At 43.1% G+C, this 13,978-nt stretch overlaps 1 protein-coding gene across 1 annotated transcript in view; it reads left to right on the top strand.

Annotated features, from left to right (window-relative positions):
- Positions 1-666: 666 nt before the first annotated feature.
- The window catches only part of srcin1a (SRC kinase signaling inhibitor 1a), a 174,216-nt gene continuing 160,904 nt past the window's right edge, over positions 667-13,978 (top strand). The window contains 3 exon segments of the mRNA XM_061905485.1: positions 667-718; positions 8,274-8,303; positions 12,386-12,741. Coding sequence (XP_061761469.1) covers positions 667-718; positions 8,274-8,303; positions 12,386-12,741 — 438 coding nt within the window.

Below are 13,978 nucleotides of genomic sequence, written 5' to 3'. Positions count from 1 at the left end.
ACTCTTCCGGGACGCTACAATATAGACCCCCCGCTACAAAACATAGTCTTTGCAACATTTTGACCAAAGAACCACCAATACATGTTATGTAGACCACAAGGAAGTGTTTCAAAAGTAGAAAAACTGTTAGGGTCCTGGTCAAGTGGGGATGAACCCAGGATACAGAGACAGGAGACAAGATGGGTATCAGGAGTTGTTGGTGATGAACCCCAAGATGCAGAGATGACGGCAGGCATTGAGCAGGAACACATAATTTAATGTCCAAAATATAAAGAAAAAACACATACCAGGAACCACGAACGGACAGATTAGAAACAGGGAACGGGAACTAGGAACAAAAAGACGGAAAGCAGTCCACGGCATACGGGAACAGCGACAAGTAGTAGCACGACATCGACAGGTATTAGCGACAAGTAGAAATGACAATAATCCAGCCCTAACTGGAGGAGAAAGCAGGTCTAAATAGTGGCTGGCTGATTGACACCAGGTGTGGCCAAGTGCCAATCAGCCTCAGCTGAGGGGACACAGTACTCAGGGAGACAAACAGGAAACAGAACCAAAATAAGAGTGCTGACAGGAACTAAAGACAAATGCAGAGGATAAACTAAGACATAGTCAAACTGTCAGGGACAAGCCTGGCAGTGGGATTACAGAAAAATGAAAAAAATGGTGAAGTGTTCTCTCGTGGAGTGCAGCGAGGATGGAACACAGCGTGAGGGTAAGGATAATGATTTATTAACACTATAAAACAAACTAAAAACAAAGGCACTTGCACAAAGGCACTAACAAAAACCAACAGAACTAGCATATGAGCTAGAAAGAACAACGGAAACTGAAAGCGCTAGCGTGGAAGCTAGGGACGTACACAGAACTGGAATAGCGTGGAAGCTAACAAGTATACCACAATGCGGGAAGAGCGGCGTCATCTGTAACATAAAGGCAAACAAGAGTCCGAGGGCGGATGGCAAAAGAAAGCAGGCTTATATAGGGAGATAACTAATCAAATCCGGTGCACAACGACAAACAAGAGACAGGTGACACTAATGAGTTACTAAGACAACAGAAACAAAACAGGAAGTGCCACCGGGAACTAAGGACGTCAAATATCAAACACGCAGTAATAACAAAACAGGAACAAACACAGAACATGACATAATCCAAATCTTGGATCATGACAGACAAAAAGCGATAGCTAAGGGGCGATGGGGCAGAAACGCACACCATGTAATCTGGACAAAATAGGTTCCTCAGAGGTCAGCAGGTGAAAGGGCCAGGGCACTCTGAGCAAGGCAAGAGTCCAACACAAGAAGTTTTTACCTTAGGGGGACTAGGAAGTAAACACACAAAAGGTTAGGGAATCCAGGACAAAGTAGCGAATACGTACCAGGACTGGGGAAGCAGGAGTTCGGGATACAAAAACCGGCAAGCCTAAATACTGCCAGTTTAATTGAGAGCAGGTGTGCCACAAGGATGAAACACTGATAACACAGATGCAGAAAAGGAGAAGGCGGGATACAACTAAAACACAACAAAAACCCTTCAAACAGCTCATTTGGAACAAGGCAAAGTCAATCAATCAATCAATCAATCAATGTTTACTTATATAGCCCTAAATCACTAGTGTCTCAAAGGGCTGCACAAACCACTAGGACATCCTCGGTAGGCCCACATAAGGGCAAGGAAAAATTCACACCCAGTGGGACGTTGGTGACAATGATGACTATGAGAACCTTGGAGACGAGGAAAGCAATGGATGTCGAGCGGGTCTAACATGATACTGTGAAAGTTCAATCCATAATGGATCCAACACAGTTCGCAAGAGTCCAGTCCAAAGCGGATCCAACACAGCAGCGAGAGTCCCGTTCACAGCGGAGCCAGCAGGAAACCATCCCAAGCGGAGGCGGATCAGCAGCGCAGAGATGTCCACCAGCCGATACACAGGCGAGCAGTACATGGCCACCGGATCGGACCGGACCCCCTCCACAAGGGAGAGTGGGACATAGGAGAAAAAGAAAAGAAACGGCAGATCAACTGGTCTAAAAAGGGAGTCTATTTAAAGGCTAGAGTATACAAATGAGTTTTAAGGTGAGACTTAAATGCTTCTACTGAGGTGGCATCTCAAACTTTTACCGGGAGGGCATTCCAGAGTACTGGAGCCCGAAATGAAAACGCTGTGGTTGCATAAATATCCCCTCAACGCCTTTTATGGCTTTGAATTTTTGGGACCTTTGGGGATCTGTAATACACAAAAACCGCGACCACCTGGAAAACAAATATAACAATATGACCCCTTTAGATGAAGAGCTCTAATACTGACACAGTTTTAAACCCACTCCTATATTAGGTCTGATAACATTGTGAAGGTCTACCCCCCCCCCCCCCCCTCCATTAAAATGATTCTTTTAGTGCCTTGCTTTATCTGCAGGCTTATGTGAAGATTATATGAGGTGCCAGTGACGCCAGTAAGCATAAATTCACGTATTCTATTCTCGCTCCCCAGCCCACGCAGCTAATAAAGACCTTCTATCTGCTCTTTGCAAAGTTTATAGTTTATTGGCGCCGTTCTAAAACTTTTTAATCCCACCGCCGGACCTCTTTCGACCCCTCTGTGCAGACTCTTGTTGGATGAGCGTTATCCGCGAAAGCATCACTGGGGAAGCACATTGTTGCTTCCTGAGTTGTATATTTCCCTCAGCCCATCACGCCGCAGAGGTGCCAGCCCTGATGGGGCTCTTGAGTCCGACACTTGTTAGCTGATGCACATCGAGCCTCGGCCTAATGAAGTGCAAAGGGGAGGCGAGTTCGATGCTAACGCGATCAGCCTGTCGGCACGTTTCATTCCCCCGCCCCCGTTTATCATCGCTTTATCTTGAATGGACCGACCGGTCTCCTTCATGCTCGTCTGCCAGAGAGTTCATTTCATTATCACGGCGGTAACTTTGTTTGCAGGATTATTCGACGGTGCAAAAGTTTTTGGCCCACGCTATCTCAAATGGAGCATTACGGTTAGCGCAGGGGTCGGCAACCCAAAACGTTGAAAGAGCCATATTGGAACAAAAATACAAAAACAAATTTAAAAGCCATATTACATACAGATAGGACTGAAATCATGGCCCCAATACGGGAAAAGCATTGCATCAAATAGAGAGCCGAATACCAGAATCCGTGAACATTGCTCCAAAGTCAGGATTTTGGGTTGATTTAATAAAAGGCCTACTGAAATGAGATTTTCTTATTCAAACGGGGATAGCAGGTCCATTTTATGTGTCGTACTTGATAATTTCGTGATATATTCCATATTTTTACTGAAAGGATTTAGTAGAGAACATCGACGATAAAGTTCGCAACTTTTGGTCGCTAACAGAAAAGCCCTGCCTGTACCGGAAGTCGCAGACAATGACGTCACCCGTTGATGGCTCCTCACATCCTCACATTGTTTTTAATGGGAGCCTCCAACAAAAAGAGCTATTCGGACCGAGAAAACGACAATTTCCCCATTAATTTGAGAGAGGATGAAAGATTCGTGTTTGAGGATATTTGATTTAAAGAAAAAACGCGATTGCATTGGGACGGATTCAGATGTTTTTAGACACATTTACTAGGATAATTCTGGGAAATCCCTTATCTTTCTATTGTGTTGCTAGTGTTTTACTGAGTTTAATAGTACCTGATAGTCGGAAGGGTGTGTCCACGGGTGTCTTGAGGCCAGTGTCTGATGGAAGTTGACGGCAGCTGTATGGACGGCACAAGCTCAGCTGATCTCCGGTAAGAGGCGACTTTTTAGTCAGTACTCTGTATTCTTCTTCCTCCAAACACGATAAGTTGAGTTTATACCAAAATGGATACATGGATGATACAGCAGAGGATTGGGAGAATGTCATGTGGTCAAATATGTGTCATACTTGATCATTTCGCGACATTGCCATATTTTTGCTGAAAGGATTTAGTAGAGAACATCGACGATAAAGTTCGCAACTTTTGGTCGCTAACAGAAAAGCCCTGCCTTTACCGGAAGTAGCAGACGGTGACGTCACCCGTTGATGGCTCCTCACATCCTCACATTGTTTTTAATGGGAGCCTCCAACAAAAAGAGCTATTCGGACCGAGAAAACGACAATTTCCCCATTAATTTGAGCGAGGATGAAAGATTTGTGTTTGGGGATATTTGATTAAAAAAAAAAACACGATTGCTTTGGGACGGATTCAGATCTTTTTAAACACATTTACTAGGATAATTCTGGGAAATCCCTTATCTTTCTATTGTGTTGCTAGTGTTTTACTGAGTTTAATAGTACCTGATAGTTGGAATGGTGTGTCCACGGGTGTCTTGAGGCCAGTGTCTGATGGAAGTTGACGGCAGCTGTATGGATGGCACAAGCTCAGCTGATCTCCGGTAAGAGGCGACTTTTTAGTCAGTACTCAGTATTCTTCTTCCTCCAAACATGACAAGTTGAGTTTGTACCAAAATGGATACATGGATGATACAGCAGAGGATTGGGAGAATGTCATGTGGTCAGATGAAACCAAAGTAGAACTTTTTGGTATAAATTCAACTCGTCGTGTTTGGAGGAAGAAGAATACTGAGTTGCATCCCAAGAACACCATACCTACTGTGAAGCATGGGGGTGGAAACATCATGCTTTGGGGCTGTTTTTCTGCTAAGGGGACAGGACGATTGATCCGTGTTAAGGAAAGAATGAATGGGGCCATGTATCGTGAGATTTTGATCCAAAACCTCCTTCCATCAGTGAGAGCTTTGAATGGTTGACCAAATACTTATTTTCCACCATAATTTACAAATAAATTATTTAAAATTCCTACAATGTGAATTCCTGGATTTTTTTTTCACATTCTGTCTCTCACAGTTGAAGTGTACCTATGATGAAAATTACAGACCTCTGTCATCATTTTAAGTGGGATAACTTTCACAATCGGTGGCTGACTAAATACTTTTTTGCCCCACTATACATATTGCATTACCATGCCTCATTTGTAGCTATATTTGAGCTCATTTAGTTTCCTTTAAGTCCTCATAATTCAATTTATATCCTATGACACTATCTGTTTGTAACATGGCTTTTAATTCTTTGCGGCTCCAGACAGATTTGTTTTTGTATTTTTGGTCTAATGCGGGGGTGTCAAACTCAAATACAGAGTGGGCCAAAATTTAAAACCGAATAAAGCTGCGGGCCGAGGTTGAACAAATTAACCTTTTAATAGGGACCCAAACAGGTTTTGCATTGAATCTTGAACAAGCAAGGCTTACAGTATATAAATTTATAGTGACGTGCAAAATCAAGTTTCAAATAATAATAATAATTAAAAAATATCAATGGCATATCAAATAAAATTTTAATAAAAATGGAATGCCTCTTTTCGGCGGCTGGGTTGAGGTGGACGGGGTTTGGTGATAGCGGGGGGTGTGTATTCTAGTGTCCCGGAAGAGTTAGTGCTGCAAGGGTTTAGTGGGTATTTGTTCTGTTGTGTTTATGTTGTGTTACGGTGCGGGTGTTCTCCATAAATCTGTCATTCTTGTTTGGTGTGGGTTCACAGTGTGGCGCATATTTGTAATAGTGTCCTGATACCCATCTTGTCTCCTGTCTCTGTATCCTGGGTTCATCCCCACTTGACCAAGACCCTAACAGTTTTTCTACTTTTGAAACACTTCCTTGTGGTCTACATAACAAGTATTGGTGGTTCTTTGGTCCAAATGTTGCAAAGATTATGTTTTGTAGCGGGGGGTGTATATTGTAGCGTCCCGGAAGAGTTAGTGCTGCAAGGGATTCTGGGTATTTGTTCTGTTGTGTTTATGTTGTGTTACGGTTCTGCCGAAATGTGTGTCATTCTCGTTTGGTGTGGGTTCACAGTGTGGCGCATTTTTGTAACAGTGTTAAACTTGTTTAAACGGCCACCCTCAGTGTGACCTGTATGGCTGTTGGCCAAGTATGCCTTGCATTCACTTGTGTGTGTGTGTATAAGCCGCATATATTATTTGACTGGGCCAGCACGCTGTTTGTATGGAAGAAAAGCGGACGTGGCGACAGGTTGTAGAGAACGCCAAAGGCAGTGCCTTTAAGGCCCACCCTCAATATTGTTGCCCGGGATGAAATTCGGGAGGGACACTGAACTTCGGGAGTCTCCTGGGAAAATCGGGAGGGTTGGCAAGTAAGAGTATTAGCGATGAATGCGGTGTTACAGCAGCGGGCCAGCTCTAATGTTAATTTGATATTGCCTCAGCGGCCAAATTTTGCCCGCGGGCCAGAGTTTGACACCCATGGTCTAATGGATGGGTGTCAAACTCTGGCCCGCCGTGTAATTTAATTTGGCCCTTGAGGCAATATCAAATTAATGCCTCTGTAACACTGCATTCACCGCTGATACTCGTACTTGCCAACCCTCAAGATTTTCCCGGGAGACTCCCAAAGTTCAGTGCCCCTCCCGAAAATCTCGCGGGGCAACCATTCTTCCGAATCTCTCCCGATTTTCACCTGGACAAATGTATTGGGGGCGTGCCTTGAAGGCACTGCCTTTAGAGTCCTCTACAGCCTCTTGTCACGTCCGCTTTTCCGCCATACAAACAACGTGCCGGCCCAGTCACGTAATATATGCGGCTTTAACTCACACAAGTGAATGCAAGGCATACTTGATCAACAGCCATAAGGGTCACACTGAGGGTGGCCGTATAAAAACTAACACTTTTGCAAATATCCGCCACACTGTGAAGCCACACCAAACAAGAATGACAAGCACATTTCGGGTGAACATCCGCACCGTAGCACAACATAAACGCAACAGAAGAAATACCCAGGATACAACAGGGGTAGGGAACCTATGGCTCCAGAGCCAGATGTGGCTCTTTTGATGACTGCATCTGGCTCTCGGATAAATCTGAGCTGACATTGCTTAACACGATAAGTAACGAATAATTCCACTTGTAATCACAGTGTTAAAAATAACGTTCAAAATATAAAACAATCTCATGCATTTTTAATCCATCCATCCGTTTTCTACCGCACCTGTTCAAGAAGTTGCGTTAAAGGTAACAAGTTATTTATTTATTATTGGTTACTGTGGGGTTTGCCCTCCTGGGGGTTCTTCAGACCACCAAGCACCAACACGAGAGCCTGTTTCAGGGTTACAATATTGTTTTATTTTTCAATTAGTCTCTCAGTTGCTTTCCAGCAATTGTCTTTTTCTCTTTCGTTCTCGCTCGCGCTTTTGCTCCAGCCCCAACCCCGTCTCTCCTCCTGGCTGCTGCAAATAACAGAGCGACGGTTGATTAGATAACAAGGCCCAGGTGGGCCGTCTACACACCTGTTGCTGATTTCAAGGCCGATCCTGGCAACACCCCGCTTCGCTGCAGGCCCGCAGGCCACGCCTCCTCCACATTTAGCTTCAGAATAACAATGTTATTACAAAGAATAAGAGACCTATTATACTCTAGAAATGTGGGTCTTACTTAAAAATGCACGCGTTTAGTTGTGTTCAGTGTTAAAAAAATATTATATGGCTCTTAAGTAAATACATTTTCAAATATTTGGCTTCTTGGCTCTTTCAGTCAAAAAGGTTCCCGGCCCCTGCGCTACAATATACACCCCTGCTACCACCAAACCCTGCTCTCCCCAATTTTTATTCAAATTGTATTTGATATGCCATTGATATTTTTTTAATCATTATCATTATAATTTGAAACTGGATTTTGCATGTGACTAAAGTTATATAAGCCTTGCTTGTTTACTATTCAATGCAAAACTTGTTAGGGTCCTTATTAGAAGGTTAATTAGTTCAACCTTGGCCCACGGCTTTGTTCAGGTTTAAATTTTGGCCCAGTCTGTATTTGAGTTTGACACCCCTGGTTTAATGTCTTTCAAGGCTCTTCTCCTCGCATTAGCAGTCTGTTGCTCCGTGTTCTTGCTGTCGGAACCGACAAGGCTTTTTATGCACTCCACACACTCAATTACCCTTCCACCTCTCTGTGCATTTTTTTATTTTTTATTTTTTTTACGACCCATCTCCACATCGAGCGTGCGCCCGCCCGATGCAATATGTGGTGATTGTCAAGCATCGTCATTAGCGTTCCCGGGCGGCCTGCGTCTCAGCGTGTGTCGAGCCCGCGTGAACACGTGATTATGCATGCCCTGATTGTAATTGTGAGAAAGCGCCATTACGCCGATAATAGCGCTTTTTTTTTGGTGTGCTCTCTGCGTGTGTTTGCCCTGCACGCTCCTGTGCACGAACACGTGAATTAACCCATTGGCATGTTTCTCTTGCAGCACATGCCAGGGCCTGTTATCCCAAACAAGGTAACTCACACGGCAAAGAGCTTCATTTCATCACTTTTTGCTATTTTCTTTTTAAACGGGAACAGCACTTTTGGGGGTAATTTTGCCTATTATTCACCAGAACACATACATCTTTTTTTGAATGCATTCTAACTTGTAAGTAATCGTAAATAAAAGTCAGCTGGCAATGGAGCTAATTGGAGTCATGATGTCATATTGTGCCCATAAAACCCCCTAAAAAACATCCAAAAAGCGCCAAAATTTACAAACCCCGTTTCCATAAGAGTTGGGAAATTGTGTTAGATGTAAATATAAACGGAATACAATGATTTGCAAATCCTTTTCAACCCATATTCAGTTAAATATGCTACAAAGACAACATATTTGATGTTCAAATTGATCAACTTTTTTTGTTGTTGTTGCAAATAATCATTAACTGGCCCTGCGATGAGGTGGCGACTTGTCCAGGGTGTACCCCGCCTTCCACCCGATTGTAGCTGAGATAGGCGCCAGCGCCCCCCGCGACCCCAAAAAAGGGAATAAGCGGTAGAAAATAGATGGATGGATAATCATTAACTTTAGAATTTGATGCCAGCAACACATGACAAAGAAGTTGGGAAAGGTGGCAATAAATACTGATAAAGTTGAGGAATGCTCATCAAACACTTATTTGGAACATCCCACAGGTGTGCAGACTAATTGCCATGATTGGGTATAAAAACAGCTTCCATGAAATGCTAAGTCATTCACAAACAAGGATGGGGCGAAAGTCACCACTTTGTAAGCAAATCGTCGAACAGTTTTAGAACAACATTTCTCAACGACCTATTGCAAGGAATTTAGGGATTTTACCATCTACGGTCCGTAAAATCATCAAAAGGTTCAGAGAATCTGGAGAAATCACTGCACGTAAGCGATGATATTACGAACCTTTGATCCCTCAGGCAGTACTGCATCAAAAACCGACATCAGCGTGTAAAGGATATCACCACGTGGGCTCAGGAACACTTCATAAAAGCACTGTCAGTAACTACAGTTGGTCGCTACATCTGTAAGTGCAGGTTAAAACTCTGCTATGCAAAGCGAAAGCCCTTTATCAACAACACCAAGGAACGCTGCCGGCTTCGCTGGGCCGGAGCTCACCTCAGATGGACTGATGCGAAGTGGAAAAGTGTTCTGTGGTCTGACAAGTTCACATTTCAAATTATATTTGGAAACTGTGGACGTGGTGTCCTCCGGAACAAAGAGGAAAATAACCATCCGGCGCAAAGTTCAAAAGCCAGCATCTGTGATGGTATGGAGGTGTATTAGTGCCCAAGGCATGGGTAACTTACACATATGTGAAGGCACCATTAATGCTGAATGGTCCATACAGGTTTTGGAGCAACATATGTTGTCATCCAAGCAACATTATCACGGACACCCCTGCTTATTTCAGCAAGACAATGCCAAGCCACGTGTTACAACAGCGTGGTTTCGTAGTAAAAGAGTGCGGGTACTTTCCAGACATGTCTCCCATCGAAAATGTGTGGCGCATTATGAATGGTAAAATGCCACAACAAGACCTCGGACTGTTGAACAACTTAAGCTGTACATAAAACAAGAATGGGAAAGAATTCCACTTTCGAAGCTTCAACAATTAGTTTCCTCAGTTCCCAAACGTTTATTGAGTGTTGTTAAAAGAAAATGTGATGTAACACAGTGGTGAACATGCCCTTTCCCAACTACTTTGGCACGTGTTGCAGCCATGAAATTCTAAGTGAATTATTATTTGCAAAAAAAAAAAAAATGTATGATTTTGAACATCAAATATCTTGTCTTTGTTGTGCATTCAACTGAATATGGGTTGAAAAGGATTTGCAAATCATTGTATTCTGTTTATATTTACATCTAACATAATTTCCCAACTTATATGGAAACGGGGTTTGTACATTTTTGTACTGGCACTAGCGTGAACGTTAAGGAACTTCTTTTAGCGGTGCAGTGATTACGAGACATAACTACCTAATGCAGGCCAAAAGTTTGGACAAACCTTCTCATTCATGTGTTCATGTTCTTCATTTTCATGACTATTTACATTGTAGATTATCACTGAAGGTATCAAAACTATAATTAAACACATGTGGAGTTATGTACTTTACAAAACAAGGTGAAATAACTGAAAATGTATTCTAGTTTCTTCAAAATAGCCACCCTTTGCTCTGATTACTGCTTTGCACACTCGTGGTGTTCTCTCGATGAGCTTTAAAGAAACCTTAATTTTTTTGGAGAAAGGCAAAATGCCGCCCAGGACGCTATGACAAGAGACGCTCGCTGGGCCCCCACTTTGAGCCTCGCTATTTTAATGAGCCGGACGGGATGTCAGGTGAATGCAACCTATCGACACTCTGAGCCGGTGAGCTGTTGCATCGCCTCTAAACTGTTGAGAGTTAATTCCAGATTATAAATCATGCCGGTATAGTAGAAGGATAAGGCCATAAACCAAAAAGTTGGTCAACTTTGACATCCACCTTCAACCTAGAAATGGCAACAAAGACAGGAAAAGACCTTTTTTTTTTAACACTTTGCGTGGATTATGACTAATTCTTCATCTAAACAGAAAGCCACACACATCCCATTAGTCGGCATCTTCTTCTTTTGACTTGTTTTTTGCTTAAAGTCATTCTTGTATCTGGTTATCGTGTTTATATTGACATTATCTTGATTTTGTATGTACTGTCATATTGTATTCATTACGGCACTCTTTCATCACTTAGAATATTGTTAGTCTTTGGTACACTTGTGTGTATATTGTAGGCTTTGATTGATCGATTGAAACCTTTATTAGTAGATTTTACAGTACAGTACATATTACTTACAATTGACCATTAAATGGTAACACCCGAATAAGTTTTTCAACTTGTTTAAATCGGGGTCTACGTACATCAATTCATGGCCAATTCAAGGCCATTGGTTCTTTGTCTTATTTTTGAACAGGAAAAAAAAAAATATATATATATATATATATATATATATGTATTTTCATTTTCTTCTTTTTTTTATGTTTTATTATGCTCTTTTAATTTTTGGTATGAACAATATTATGTTAATTCCAAGTTACTTCATCCATGGCCACCGGACCTGTGCCCCCCCTTCCACGAGGGAGAGGGGGGCAGAACAGAAAAGAAAACAAACGGCAGATCAACTGGTCTAAAAGGGGCTTTTATTTAAAGGCTAGAGTGTACAATATTAAGTACTTATTAATGCCTTATTCTGCATGGCCTTGTTATATAACCAGTAAGCCATTTAAATAAGAGTCTCCCCTCAATAACCTCAAAATTATTGCTTATTGGTAACCCGAGCCCTTTTATGTTCCCCTCATGTCCAAATAACTATAAATTAGGTCTCTGTTACTTAGAATACGTTCCCCATACTAAAGTGTTACCAAAACCCTGTATTTAGAGCGCTTTATAGTGACTCCCATTTGTTCCATTGTTGGCTGACTTTTGCTAGTGTTTTTTTGCGATTTAGAATACATAAAAAAAAAAAAGACAAAAACGTGTTCTTTTCTTACATAAGAATTGTGAATGATAGACAAAATTCAAAACCAAAAAAAGTGCACTTCCCCTTTAATACCTCCGTGCATTTCACTTTGTGCTTCCAGTCATGCTCTTTTCTTTGCTTCTGGGGCTGTGCTTTTTCCGTCAAATGCAGAAAGGTTGGAGGTGCGGGGCGAACGATGTCGCTGAATTTCAATTAGTTCGCGCTTCCTTAAGAGGATCATTAAAGCCACTTAAGATGACAAAGCAGCAAGTTCGCTCGGCGCCTCTTTCCTTTTCTGATTATCGGCACAAGCACTTCACTTTCCTCGCCATTTTTCTTGCCTTGCCAGCACTTGGAACCCGTACTCGTGCCTGGAAAACTAGTCTAACATTCCACCCCGTCTCTTTCTCTGCCCTGGGTTTTTCCCTATCTCTTCCCATCTGCCCTACCCGTGTGTGTGTGTGTGTGTGTGTGTGTGTGTGTGTGTGTGTGTGTGTGTGTGTGTGTGTGTGTGTGTGTGTGTGTGTGTGTGTGTGTGTGTGTGTGTCCTCACCTTGCACACTCCCCTCTTTGTCCAGCAGACCCTGAGCGAGGTGGCACTCACATGATCTCCACGGATGACCTGGAGTACCCGCGGGAGTACCGGACGCTCGGCAACAGCGGCCGGCGCTTCTCCAACGTGGGCCTGGTGCACACCTCGGAGCACCGGCACACGGTGACGGCGGCCCAGAGCCTGGAGGCCCTCACCAACCTGCACAAGGCCGACATGGAGCGTAAGCGGGACGCCTTCATGGACCACCTGAAGAGCAAGTACCAGCAGCAGCAGCAACAGCAGCAGCATCAGCAGCAGCTGCAGCATCAGCACCACAACCCGCCCTCGCCCTCGCCGTCGCACGGCAGCATGAGAGGGAGCTCGGAAAGGGCTGCGAGAGAACAGGTAAACGCTCCAAAGCCTTGAAATGCTCACATTTAGTCCATTTGGAACCTCTGATAGAATCCAGGCGCTGTTTGACCTCCAATTTGTTCACATTTTACAACTATTTTTCTCATAAATAATTGATGGCAGTAATGCTTATGGCTAGGAATACACTATATTGTAGAGCAGGGGTGCCCATTACGTCGATCGCGAGCTACCAGTCGACCGCGGGGGGTGTGTCAGTCGATCTACAGCCAGGCTTTAAAAAAAAATAGACCTAAAAATTAGTGATCATCGATCTTCACCAAGACGTCACTTAAATGACATTCACGGTACCGGAGGGTCTTGTGAGATGACGCTGGCTGCTGCAAGATCATTATTATGAAAATATGACCGAGAGGAAGGCGAGAAACACTTTTTATTTCAACAGACTCTCGCGCCGTCCCTTCCGTCAAAGCTCTCAAGGCCGACTGCACATTTCCTAGCTTCACAATAAAAGCCCTGCTTCATGCTGCCTGCGCTAACTAAATACAGAGTCTCGGAAAACTGGCGTGCACAAGCGATCCGAGACTCTTATTTTGTTAGCACAGGCAGCATGAAGCAGGGCTTTAATTGTGAAGATAGGAAATGTGCAGTCGGCCTTTAGAGTTTTGACGGAAGGGACGGCGCGAAAGTCTGTTGAAATAAAAAGTGTTTCTCGCCTTCCTCTCGGTCATTTTTTTTATAATAATTAACTGGCAGCAGCCAGCGTCATCTCACAAGACCCTCGGGTGCCGTGAATATCAATCAAGCAAGCTACGGAATTTGCCGCCAATGTTTTTCTTGTAAAGTGTATGGAAGCTGGATGAATTAGATGCCAAAAACCAACCACTTTCATGTGTTATTGTACAGAAAGGACAACTTTTTTTCTCCTCCGTTTGAAAATGTGGGCGTTATCATCATTACTGTCTGATTCCAATCAATGCAAGTCATCAGAATCAGGTAATACACCAACTTATATTCTTGTCTTTGTGAAAGAAAGACATCTATATGTGTTACACATGCTTGTATTATCATTAAACACATTTAACTTGTTTACAAAAATGTCTCTTTCATAAATAAATAAATATAAATTATATATATAAATGAGGTAGATCCCCTCGAGTTGGTCAATTGAAAAGTAGCTCGCCTGCAGACTGACCATACGTCCTCTTTTGCGGGACTGTCCGGGCTGTCCGGGCGGGGCTGCCTAAATGACTCAAATATCGGGCGTTTTGTG

Source organism: Nerophis ophidion, linkage group LG07, assembly GCF_033978795.1.
Source record: "Nerophis ophidion isolate RoL-2023_Sa linkage group LG07, RoL_Noph_v1.0, whole genome shotgun sequence".
Lineage (NCBI taxonomy): Eukaryota > Metazoa > Chordata > Actinopteri > Syngnathiformes > Syngnathidae > Nerophis > Nerophis ophidion.
This window is presented reverse-complemented; position numbering and strand designations above follow the sequence as displayed.